Here is a 13949-nt window from a genome sequence, read left to right on the forward strand (position 1 = left end):
GAGGAGGAAGAAGAGGAGACAGAGGAGGAGGGAAAAAGGAGAAGAAGAGGAGGAACAATGAGGAGGAGGATGAGAATGGGGAGGAGGAGGAAAAAAGAAGCAGAAGAGGAGGGATAAACTGGGGGAGGATGAGGGGTAGAAGGTGAAATACAAGAGGAGAAGACAGAGTTGGAGGAGGCGGGAAAAGGGAAAGATGGGGAATAAGAAAGAGGAGGAGGTAGAGGGGTAGAAGGAAAATTAGAAGAATGAGGAGGAGGAGGAGGACTAAGAAGAAGAAGGAAAGAAGGAGAAGAATGAGCTGGAGGAGGAGATGAAGATTGAAAAGCAGAAGAAGGAGAAGGAGGAGCAGGAGAAACACCTCAGGATCATCTGGAGGTTAACTCACAGACGACTTGAGAAAGCAGATTTTTAGGAGCAAATTCAATTTGTATCGACTTCGTTCTTTATGAAAAACAACTCAAGTTTTTTTGGCTGCACTGTAAACACACGCGCACACACACACGCACGCACGCACGCACGCACGCACGCACGCACACACACACACACACCCACTGGTTTCATCTTCTGTTTTATTTCTATCTGCTCAGAGAGCGTTGTACCCGGGCTATTTCTGTGTACTTGCTGTTACCATGGTGAAACCTGAAGTTTCCAAATCAAACAGGACTATCAGAAAAGACCTGCAGACAACTGATCTGGATATCTCAACGAGGAGAGCGGAGGTGAGATGACTGGATCGGCGGTAACCTTACTCTCTCTCTTTCTCTCGTCATCCTTTAGAAGAAGGACTGAGATGATAGGACGGTCGACGGACTTCTTTTAGAGAAATAAAGGACTTAAATGAATAACTAGACGTGACACACCGCTCTCTGTGTGCCCATAAAACTACACAGACGCCTGAGAAGTTTTGTTTTATGTCATTACACGGTGCACCAGACTACTTTAATATTCTGACCTGGTGGCTCACGATGCAAAACGAAGGGTAACTGCTGCCAAATATCTTGGCAAGGGTCTCGGTTTACTGTAATGGATCAGCATTACAAGTGCATTAGATTGATTTTTAGTGTCCATCTCACAGAATAACTGCACGCACAGGGATTTGATAGGGCTGTTCATCAATACTAAAGAGTCCATTATTATTATTTTTTTTTTGCAAGGTGCTGAGATTTCTGTCTTCTGAAATCCACTTTTGGCTCAAACTCTGGTGTGTATTGATCTCGGCGGAGGCGGGGACCTGTCAAAGCTGCATTTCTTGTGGCTGACAGTGGTCGATGTGATCGTTAATAATTAATGTCACTGGATTATTGTGTAATGTAATGATTCATTGACGTACCTCCACCCGACACTCGGACCAGGGGCTGTACTGCCAGCGGTAGCAGGGGCGCACCGGGCAGGGCTTCCACTGCTCCATCTGAGAGGGGCAGGGCCGACCGTCGCCCTGAGAGGCCTGAACCACCGCCCGCTGCCGCCACATCTTACCTGTGGAAACACAAAGGAAGTGACATCATCAGCTTTGAAGAAACACTTATTTTCCAAATTGATATTTGTGTATTTTCTAGGACTGAAAAAAGTCAACATTTAAATCATCACTTTAGAAGATCCTGAGTTTCTGACAGAACCCTCACTCAGCTCTCTCGTCCCCGGTGTCCAAGTCCAGGACAGACTCGCTTTATATCTCCTAGCTGCTGTCATTTTAACATAACTCTTCAATCTGTGCAATACATTCAGTGCCTGTATTAAACATGGACATATTCTCAGTGACGTCATCCCATTAGTATCTGAAGCTCAGTTTTTTCAGTTTTTTTCTCATTAGTGTCTGAAGCTCAGTTTTTTTTACCTTATTTTTTATTGAGTACACAGATAAAACATACAACTTCAGGAGATGCTTTTCTGTTACACTTGTCCATTTTCTCATGAAATCTTAACATGCCATTTTGCCAAATAACTACACATCCATATCCATACATGTATACACACACCTATTCCGTCATACCTACATTAGATAGACATAAACTTACATACATCCATATAATTGAAGCTCAGTTTTGAAATGTCTCAGACTAATTTTTGAACAACCTAAAAACAGGCAAAGAGCTGGGGCTGAGACAAACAGCTATAACATGCACCCCCATCAGCCAGATCAGCCATACACCTTATTATAAAAAACTCTTATCCTTCATTAAATCACGACGGTAGAGTGTGTACCAAAATATAATTAAGCTATAGATACCAAATTTGTTTTTGTACCAGGCTGTTAACATGTTTAATTCTGCTGTAAAAAGTTACGTTTTAATATAGGATCTAATGGAGATTTCTTGGATTCTGCAGCTGGCCTCAAGTGGACACTCAATGAATTGCATGTTTTTGCACTTTGGCATTGGCTTCATTTTTAAACACCGGAGCTTTCTGCTTGTTAAAAGATAGTTGATATGTTTTATTATTCAACCCACAGCTTATGGAAGAATTCATAAACATTTCTCTCACACGTGAAACATTAAACTTTACTGGAACATTAAACACATGAAGGCACATCAAGAAGTTCTTTGTAGGGCTGACTGACTTAAAAAGAACAAATGTCAGAGCTTTATTCGGAAAAGCCAAATCTGATTTAACAGAAAACATTCTGAGTCAGGTTCTACCTTTACTCTCATTCTCAAGGATTTGTCTCACCATGATTGCTCCGCCATACTGTTTGTGACTGAAATTGTTCAATAAAACAATTTGGTTTGGATATTAAGAAGGAACAAGTTCAGCTATGTGAGCAACAACAACAAAAGGCTCATCTCTGTCTCACTCTCTCCCGTGACTTCAACTTGGGTCTTTTGTTTTTTCATCATCAGCGTGAAAGAACAAACGCTCTGTGATTTCTTTTTCCCAAATAATACCCTCATAAAGAGTGTTAAGAGGCTGTTTCTTCTGCCCCATAAACTCGGCAGTGAACAGCTGAAGCAAACAGCTTTGGCTCATGCAGTGACCATTGTGTTTTAGCACACAGCACTCGTCCATTTCCTCAGTAAACATCTCATTTTGGAGAGCGTGTGAACGTGTAAGTTAATGTTAACCGCGCGCGAGAGCACTCCACTTAACCGAGCAAACAGCCTGAAATGCTGCACTTTTTCTCTGCCATCTTGATTGAACCTTGGTCCACTTGAGTTAAAATATTTTTTTTCCACATCAATCAGCACAAGCTCTTTAAATAAATCTGATGAATTACAGCAGCTAACACCTCAGAGGCTTGTTTGATTTGAGTGCAGAGCTGTTGCCATGAATTAGCTTCCAAAACCTCAGCGCAGAAACCCCACACGTTTTGAAAAACGCAAACCTTCTTGTCTACCTGTTTGTAACCACCCACTCGTCAACCTCACAACCCTTCATTTGCTGCACATCCCTCTTTCATTTTCACACTGCCGAGCCAGCAATCTGCTCACCTCGGAGGAAACCTCTGCCAAACAACGACACCTTTCAACACACAGAACACAAACGGGCCTGCCCACGCACACACACACACACACTGTACAACCTCATTCTGAATTCCACCAAGAGAACATCCCACCCGCACACACACACACACACACACACACACACACAGAAAGACATCAAATAAGGTCCCCTCTTGCTCCCTTAGCCTTTCTTAAACTTTTATCTTATTCCTTGTGATTTAGAAACTATCGCTGTACTGCCTCTTCTTCAAAGCGCTCCCTGCAGCCCTGAGGAGCAGGAAAGATGTAATGGGACAGAATCAATTTTTGTGAACCGCCGGAACAACAACCCTGCAACAGGAGGAACACATTTTCACTGCTCATTTGGGAAGACTGTAACGCCTCCAAAATAAACACTTCCTCTATTTTTTTCTGTGATATTTTTTTTCCGGCCAAAATGCCTCCAGTGGGAGCAGGAAGTGTCTGATAAAGGACTTTTTTTTTTGCTGAGCATGCATTTTTTTTTTACTCACACAACGCTTTAAAGCACTTCAGTGTGGAGTCATGTAGATGCACAGGAAGCTGTTGAGGAAAAAAGATCCTTTCAAGCAAACCAGGAATAAATGGCTTTATACGGAGAGTAAAAATATTTTCTGAAGCTTTATGAATGCAGGTTCCTCCAGACTTGTGTGTTTTTTTTTTTTACTTGCACCTTCCTGCTTCAAATTCAAATATGTACACATGAACACCTTGAGGCTGACAAGTCTAATCTCAGTCTTCACATCATAAAGTAGACTACTCCCCCCACCTGAAAACAAAGTCCATGTTGACCGTTGTCAAGACAACTAACCAACCTGAGGAAGAGAATATGTTTGCCGATGAGCTAATGTATCAAAGTGTAATTTTCATGATGTTTTCAAAACAAACCTCGCTGTAAAAAGGAGGCAGTTGCTAGGGTTACGGCTCTAATCATAGACTATGGAGGATTATCTGTTAATGCACGGAGAGATGGACAGTTAACTTGACGTCGCTCTGTTTACAGTAAGAAAAAGAGAAAGGAGATGAAAACAGCGATGAAGAGAAGCAGAAACTGTGCGCCATGACAATAACTTATGTTAACTGACGTCAATCCACAAACATGTACTTACATGTTAAACATGACAAAACTTTTTCATTAGGTGACAACTGAAGCATACATCCTTAGTCTACAGCCAGTGTAGTCTCAATTGTTTCACAGTTTAATTCTTCTGCAGAAACATTTTGTTTTTGAGAAACGAGATATTCAGCATGATTATGTATTTAACGAGACTGTACGAATCAGCCAGGTGTTCAGAGGTTTCTTTCAGATCACCCACAGAACAATTAGATGGATTATAATGAGAATCATGATGATAGACCTCAGGTCTGCCCCCTCACATTATCACAGTGCATTAACAATGTTTTTACCACCTACTTGATGAGATTATTATGTTTATTCCACGCACAGCAGAGGTAGATATGACCCCTGGTATTTGACATGATCACTGATTCATTCCTGTGTTGTTGTTGTGAGTTAAATGAAGCTGAGATCACGACGGTCTCATTTATCATCCAGAAGATGACGGTGGGAAAAAAAAACCTTTCAACACCTTTTAAAGACACGAAGGATTAAAAAAACAATAGTTTTACAAAACAGCAGGACAAGACAATGAGACCAACGTGACAATGTTACCATGACGATGTTACCCTGACAATGTTACCATGACTATGTTACCATGAGAATGTTACCATGACGATGTTACCCTGACAATGTTACCCTGACGATGTTACCATGAAAATGTTACTATGAGAACGTTACCATGACGGCGTAACGATGACAATGTTACCATGACGATGTTGTTTTTTTAGCAGAATATGGAACCGAAAGATTTCTTTTTTTGTTGTTGTAATTTGATACCTGGAGCATAAAACACAGCTTGGACCACCGCTGTGCCCGTCAATGTCATTTCACCCTCATCCACCAATCGAAACCAAGAAGGGGCGGGACTTTGATATCAACTTTGTCAACGACAATAGTAGAGGAGAAACTGATCCGGGTTTTCTTTTTGATGGAACAATTTCCAGGTCTGAAGCTGCTGCTAATGCCAGAAGGCAATTCTTTTAAATAGTTTTTAATGTTTTCTTGGTGAAATTCCATTGAGTAAAAGCAAATACCAAGGGTATATGTGCAATCTGAAATATATTTCAGTATCCAGGGATGCTGGATGCTTAAGTGCTGTTAATTTCGTTACCTAGAGTTCACATAACACCTTTTTTACTAAACTGAGATATTCTTGATATCATTGAGGAATGTTTTGGCTGCACGGCATGAATTTGACTGAACACACTGCAGACCAGCGAGGTTTCACAGATTAACCCTATTAAGCTGACTCAGTGGGCCCTTGTGTCTGCTGCTCATCGACTCGATGTGTTTGGACATTTGCCATCATGACGGCTGAGCTCCGTCTGATTGATTCATCCTCCTCTTTTATTTAAAGTCTTCAAGAACATATTGACTATAGTTTATAACTGGATTTAATGAAAGTATCTTTTTTCATTAAAAAAAAGGTTTTTAATGAGGTCGGTCCGCTGCATTTCTTCACACATCTACTCTGGCTGGGGAAAAAAACTCAGCTACATATCCAAGTCAGCAAAAATAAACGAAAAATGTATCCTTGGCCACAAAATCCCCAGCGCACATATTTTTGATACTGTTTTTGCTTTAGGAGAAAATGTAGACAGCGAGGCAAGGTGAAGACTTCTGAGAAATCTGAGCTTCTTGGAGGCCACCAACTACACCAAATGATGTCACCTGAGGCTGAAAGGTTTTACAGCTTTTCCCCAGACGCATCAAGTAAATCAACAACTGAAGAATCTTTGGTGTTGATAACTGAGATAGATACAGAGACTATCTTGAAAATCGATAAACAAAGAGCCTCATACAACAACCGTTCTTAGTTTGATTTAAAATAAACACAAGGTTCTTGTACCCTAAAGAAATAGAGAAAGGCGCTCAGTGAAGACCCCAACCCGCCACGCATCACACACACACGCATTCATCAGCATGCTTTTGCCTTACTGATGAGTTACATACTCCACCACATGGCTCTTAGTGGCCACCACAACCCAAACAGCATTGCCATCTTCTACAGACCCGACTCCAGTGACCACACTGATACTTTCTACCCTATGGCACATAATGGCCCCCACAACTCAACCATGAGACTAGATGGACAGCAAGAGCCAGCACATCACTGGGGCCATCAAGTGGGCCCCTTCCTTCACCAGTGTTTCCTCAAGTCAGGACCACGTCCCCTCATGCAGGCTCAACAGTTACCTTCAGGATCCCAGAGCCGCCCACTCCCTGCGAGCTCTCACCACCTGCAGAACCTCTCTGTGCTATCAAATCCTTATGTAGCGTAAAGAAGCTAACAAACAAAATGACAATGTTTGTGTGTGCCAATAGCAGAATACAAAAGAGAAAAAACATAAAAAGAGTCTTTAGAAAGATGTGACACAGGACGGGGGAGGCAGAGCTGGAGAAGAGGTGTTACTTTTCACATCTTGTTGGTTTCCCAGAATTACCAAACCTGCCTTTAAGAACACGTCATGCATCTGACAAAGGTTTTTCTTATTAACTTTTCAAAAGACAAATTTAAGAAATTGGTGAATGCGGCAAATACTTGTAGCACTAATATATATTGTTGAACCTGCTTTCAGAGACGGTGTCTAGTTGGAGAAAGAGAACACGATTTTATTTCATTTCTTGCAGTCAGTTAGTTCTGTCTAAGTTTTTGACCACAGTGCCAATTTCCCCGGATAAGAATGTCAACTACATGTCAGGGACAGTTTGGACGGTTCATATTGATCGTGGCTGTGAGCAGAATGTCCCGTCTATTGTGAATCTTACCTTCTAATCCGCATGTCTGCGAACACTCGGACCAGACCGACCAACCCGACAGCTGACAGTTGACGGGACACTCGACCACACAGGAGACGTTCATCTGCCACTTCTTCTCCAATTTCAACTGCAGCAAAGGGAGAAAATGAAGAGGGATAAAACACGACTATCCATCACATCATTGGGCAAAACTGCACAGTCACAGCACAGCCAACTCAATCTGTCCCGGCCTGACGTCTGCTTGACCTCTTCGCACTACAATTCCCAGAAGCCTTTGTTCTTGTGGAAGGACTTTGCAGAGTTGGAATATGGCGGTTAAAGCCTCTCTGACACAATGTGTTTTTGTGAACGAGCCAGATGATGAAGTGGGCCAAGGGTTAAATAGCTGTGGGGACGCTGTGCCGCAGCCCGCCGGCTACAATTACAGGGAGCAGAGACACATTAGGAATGAATTAAACCCTCAGCCTGAGGCCATGACAACAATCTCAGCGTGGGAACAGATCTGAATATTTCATGTTCCTGTGGGCCTAATAGTAGTGCAAGGGTGGAATAATATATAATAATGACTGATGTGATTACGTCATTAAGAGAAATGAGGATGTCAAGGAAAGAAAAGAGAATCAGAAAGGAGAAATTAGGTGTTTTGCGCAGATCTCACCTCCTCGCAGAATTTGATGTCCACTGATTTGCCGTCGCTGCGAACACAGTCCAGCATCCGGGTCTTGATGCCGCCCCCACACACGGCATTAGGACTCAGCTGACATGTGCTCCAGTCTGCGGACAAACAACATCATTACCTTTAAAAACTGAGGGTCTGAACCAGCTATCAGACTGTGGCTCAGTTGGTAGAGTCGGCCGTCTCTCAACCGGAAGGTCGGGGGTTCGATCCTGAGCTCCTGAAGCTACATTACAGATGTTACCTTTGGCAAGACACTTAATGCCACAATTGCTTCATTGGCCACGTATGGATTAGTTACTTCTGATGGTCACTTCACATAGCGGCCTCTACCATCAGTGTCTGAATGTGAAGGTGTGACCTGCGGTGTAAAAGTGTTTTGAGTAGTCAGATCACTAGAAATTTGCAATACAAGCCCAACTCCATTTACCACTCCGCAAACGCACACACAAAGGTTTAAATGCACCCCTAACTGTGCTGCAGAGCAAACAATGTATCTGTGTGCTGGTACAGTTTGCATGTATTTAAATAAACCATTAGGGCCTGTGTCAACTGAAAAACCTTTTTTTTGCACTGGTAGCGCCTGCCCATTTTGATTAAAATGCAGTTTGCTGTTTTTAGCGCCAAGTTTCCTAAGCCCAAATCGCCCTCAGTGCTAATGTTCGTCACACATCGGTGAACCGATGAGATCCAGTGTTTGGCCGAGTTGAATAATTTGGCTGAGTTTTGACTGTTTTCTTCCCTTTAGACAAGTCGGCTACTCTATATGTATATTTGCAATTAATCGACGAGGAAATTACTCGCAAGGAACATCCCTTAGTTTAGAGATAATGACGAGAGCAGTGAGAGAGACAAGAGTTAACATGCAGGCTGGAGATCCATGACAGTCTGCTGAAAGACACTGACACACGCATTAGAGTAAATTGTTCATCAACAAGAGCAACCCCTTTCATCTCCAGAAGACAGAGTCATTAAACCATTAATAATAGTAAAATAATAATGATTACAGCAGGTTTCAGGTAAGCTAACTTTACATGCACCTGTAATAGAAAGAAAAAAGTAACGTTGAATAAATCATCTCAGGGTTTATTATATTCACTCTCTTAACAGAGAAGCAGGTGCTGGAATATAAGTGAGACATATCAGTATGAAAAGAGTTGCAATGATGGTGGACAACATGTTCCTTTGCTTGCTGACATGTCGTTGAAAGATGGATTCATCGCACCTGCTCCAAACAAAACTAGAATCACACCCTTACATAAAAAAATAAATAAAAAAAACACTTCACAGTGGAAAGCAAACATTTACCCAGTGTAGCATCTTGCTACCTCTGATATTACCTCCCTGGGAGCAAGGCTGGTGAGAGGGGAAAAGGGGGAGGAAAGAGTCACAAGAAACCAACTTTTTCACCGCTGTTCCTGCTCTGTACTTTGTGGATGTATTTTTCAGTTGAAGCAGGATGACGTGGCGAGACAAAACACAAAAAGATGCCGCTCAAAAGCGTTCAAATGCATCAGCTGTCGAAAAAATTCTTTACACTTCAGAATAAATAAATCCCAGACGGTGGGAAACAAGCGTGGTGTGTGTGAACTTTGAGGGTGAACACACAGAAATGCTCTGTCACATCACGTCGCCTCATGTTGCTTTGAAAGTTGTTTAGCTTAAGCCTTTATTTTCCTGATATAAGAAGCAATCCACGACTTTCACTTGAAATGTAATTCAGATCCAGATTTCTGATTTGGTGTATTGACACAGCCAAACTCAGTCGAGCTAATTGCACGTCATGTTGCTGACATAAACAAAAAATCTCCTTCCTCCTCTGCACTGCATCTGATGGATATTTTAGGACAGACGTGCTCAGCATACAGACAAACCACTTTGGGCTCCAAGATGACTCAGCAGAATTGAGAGCGTGCATTTTGCATGCCACGCTGTAAGTTTGCATCAGTTTCTTCACCAGTGTTGCATGACACACTTCCTCTCCCTCTCCCTCGGCCCAAAGCCTCCGAATAAGCGATGTGTGTGTTTTTAAGTTTGTTTGTTTGGAGTCAGACTCGTAATAGCCCCTGCTTGTCAGAGATCTCTCTCGATATCAGATGATTATTTTGTCGGCAAAGGGGTCACTGAAGGTTTATAACAGCTCACTTAAATCCAATAAATCTGGCTGCCATCAGTTCCCTTTCATGCCAGCATCATAAGCAAGCTGTGTGGCCCAACTTCAATTGAGTAACCAGGATTTAAAAGCAACATCAAGGCAAGTTTTCTAAAATAAATCGCACAAGAAGAATCAAGTAGGAACAGGCTGATCCTTGGCTCCCTTAAAAATGATTTCTGTGTAGTGGAAAGACAACATTTTATTCCAGACATAGGCTGCCAGTGCCTTTTTAAAACCCCAGTGTGCACGCTGATGTTAAAAAAAAAACCTTCTGTAACAACAGGGAGGCTGAGGTATCACTCATGATGTGTGCCATCCGCTGACAAAGATGAGCGTCTGTTTTTAGCTGCACTGAGCTCGTTTGCAAGCTCAACTCAGGGAATTGTGTCTCTGTCTGCTGGAGAGCTTTGTGGGACTCTGGGGACCGAAAATAGGGAGAAAGAGCAACAGCAAAAGAGAGAGAGAAAGAGACATAGACAGAGAGAAACAGAGTTAAACTGCAAAGGAATGGAGAAGAGGAAGCTTGGATGGTTTCAGCATCAACAACAAAAAAAGAGTGCTGTACCCAATAATCATCTCTCCTCGTATTTTATGTACACATGCAGCCTTGGAAGCTCGTTTGCCACTGTGAACCCAGCAGTAGGGATTATGTGTCACGCCTCCCGGTGTAACAATGCAAAGCATAGAGAGAGAAGGAGGCTAGGCTGGGTGGTAATGTGGGGCAGCAGCAATGCAGGCAACAAAACAAACCCCACTGAAAAATAAGAGCGCTGGCAATCTCTGTTTTTTGTCTTTAATTGGAGTGAAATGCTGCTTCATTTTCCAGATGAAATGTGAAGGTGCAGCCTCTGTGATGTCATATAGAGGTGTGATATCCTGCAGATGAGACAGAGGAGTTCTGAGGGGATGAAAGTAAAAATCTATGAATAATTCCCAGAAAATCTCATTAACAAAGTGAAAATCTATCCATCCATACATCATCCATCTATCTATCCATCTATTCATCCATCCTTCCATTTATCCATCCATCATCCATCTCTTCATCCATCCATCCATCCATCCATCTATCCATCCATCCATCCATCTATCCATCCATCCATCCATCCATCCATCTATTCATCCATACATCCATCCATCCTGCCACCCATCTATCTATCATCCATCCATCTATCCATCCATCTATCCATTTTCATACATCTATCCATCCATCCTTCTATCCACTCATCTATCCATCCATCCATCTATCCACTCATCTATTCATCCATCCATCCATCCATCTATCCACTCATCTATTCATCCATCCATCCATCCATCTATCCACTCATCTATTCATCCATCCATCCATCTATCCACTCATCTATTCATCCATCCATCCATCCATCTATCATCCATCCATCTATCCACTCATCTATTCATCTATCCATCCATCCATCTATCCACTCATATATCCATCCATCCTTCTATCCACTCATCTATCCATCCATCCATCTATCCACTCATCTATCCATCCATCCATCTATCCACTCATCTATTCATCCATCCATCCATCCATCTATCCATCCATCCTTCTATCCACTCATCTATTCATCCATCCATCCATCTATCCATCCATCCATCTATCCACTCATCTATCCATCCATCCATCTATCCATCCATCCATCTATCCACTCATCTATCCATCCATCCATCTATCCACTCATCTATCCATCCATCCATCTATCCACTCATCTATCCATCCATCCATCTATCCACTCATCTATCCATCCATCCATCTATCCATCCATCCTTCTATCCACTCATCTATCCATCCATCCATCTATCCACTCATCTATCCATCCATCCTTCTATCCACTCATCTATTCATCCATTCATCCATCCATCTATCCATTTTCATCCATACATCCATACATCCATACATCCGTCCATCCCTTCATCTTTCCATCCATCCATCCATCTATCCAAAAATCCATCTTCATCCATCCATACATCCGTCCATCCATCCATCTTTCATCTGTTCTGTGTAGTTGTCCATTGAATAGTGACGCTAAATTAAACTACATAAAGAAACAAACAGAACACAATGAGCCTGTTATCAAAGGTCAGCTGTGCAGAGTCCAGCTGAACAAGACTAAAAAGATTCCCTTTATATCTTTAACAAAACACCAAAGATTTGTTAAAAGGCCTTGTAGTTATAGGACAATAGAAGTGATAAAACTGCTGAGAATAAAACATAGACGAGTCAGTTTATCGATTGCCTCTCTCGCTTTAAAACAGTTCATTCTGAAACAGGCTGTGTGTGCTGTTGTGTTCAGTGAAAGATCTGAAGCGCAGCATTTAAAGAACTTTTTTCATGTTGGTGATTCGGTTCAAGTTGAGCAACATTCATCATGACGAACACACACGGCAGCAGCCCAACAACCCCGTCTGCTCCATCCAAAACAACAAGGCGAGTACAGGACTGTCAACAAACTGTCATGTCGTTACGGAAACAAGGGAATCAACCAGAACTCTGTTTGGTTGCTCCTGTCGAATCGGACTATATAAACACAGTGCAATGACTAGTATAGCTCCAGGAAGTTGTGATGGAGTGATTCAGCAGATTCACACATATTCAACCAATCTCAGCATGTTTTTGGGACTTGGGAATTTAGGCCAATCGCCCACACTGGTCCCCAAATTTGATCAATCACCTGGTTCTATTCTTAGGCGCCAACGTGTACGTCACTAAATTCACTTCTTTGTTATTCAAAATATGGTAAATGGAAATGGACTTGATCTTGTAGAGAAGTTTTCTAGTCTTCTGACTACTCAAAGCGCTTATACACCGCAGGTCACACCTACACCTTCACATCGAAGTCTGCTGTGTAAAGTGACCATCAAAAGTCACTAATAACATTCATACACCGCCAAAGAAGCAGTTGGAACAACTTGAGGTTAAGTGTCTTGCCCATTGGGCTGCAGGAGCTGGGACCCAGGACCTTCCGTAGAGAGATGATCGACTCAACCAACTGAGCCACAGCCGCCAAATACATGGTTTCCTTTAAGTCTGCAATGCTGCAAAAATGTTTGAGTGTTCAGTTTACTGTGTCTTTAATATCTTTTGAATGCTTCATGCTAGAGACTCATGTCTTTGCTGAGAAACAGACGGCTGTGCTTTTTGGACGAGGCCTTGGTGTGACTGTTTCTCCGCCATGAGCTATCAAATTTGGAGACACTATACAGTAAATCCTTAACAATAAATCCAGCACTCAGTGTGTTCTTGCTATTGACAGTTAGCCACAAACGTTGCCACTTCCTGCTGCCTTACTGCATGTTGAGTCTATCAACCAATTAGAGGCTACTGTTTCTAACTTTCCACCAACCAGGGGCTCCGTTAGAAAAGGGAGTCGGTGCTAATCTCAAATAGTGTTTGTGCGTTTACATGTAAGTAAAGTGTACAAGCCCTGAGGGAGAATTGAATTATTGTCAGTATCTCTGAATCCATCCAAAGCTCCCAGCAACAATAACTCTCAATCATGTAGACCACAATCCCCTGTGTCATGGATGTGTTTATGTTTAATATTGCTTCGTGGTGTTGACTTGAAAATGCCTGAAGAAGATCTGTTGAATCTAAACGTTGCTTTTTTAGGTTGCTGGGAGCTTTTAATACAGAGTGCGCGGATCCTTTTTTCATTCTTAACTTTAGTTTGATTCTCGACTCAGCATCTGTTTATGTTTATCTTTGGATGTGTGTACCCTACTCTTTGTTTTGTCTTCAGTGTCATGTAATTATTTCATTTATTA

General features: G+C 42.1%; 1 protein-coding gene across 1 annotated transcript in view; it reads right to left on the reverse strand.

Moving 5' to 3' along the window:
- Positions 1-13949, reverse strand: part of thsd7ab (thrombospondin, type I, domain containing 7Ab) — a 175427-nt gene that overhangs the window by 29541 nt on the left and 131937 nt on the right. Inside the window, exons 20-22 of the mRNA XM_065958063.1 lie at positions 7994-8109; positions 7345-7462; positions 1331-1476 (exon numbers count right to left, since the gene is read on the reverse strand). Of these exons, the coding sequence (XP_065814135.1) occupies positions 1331-1476; positions 7345-7462; positions 7994-8109 (380 nt within the window). The remainder of the gene's footprint in view (positions 1-1330; positions 1477-7344; positions 7463-7993; positions 8110-13949) is intronic.

The sequence above is a fragment of the Labrus bergylta genome, chromosome 8 (genome assembly GCF_963930695.1).
Source record: "Labrus bergylta chromosome 8, fLabBer1.1, whole genome shotgun sequence".
NCBI lineage: Eukaryota > Metazoa > Chordata > Actinopteri > Labriformes > Labridae > Labrus > Labrus bergylta.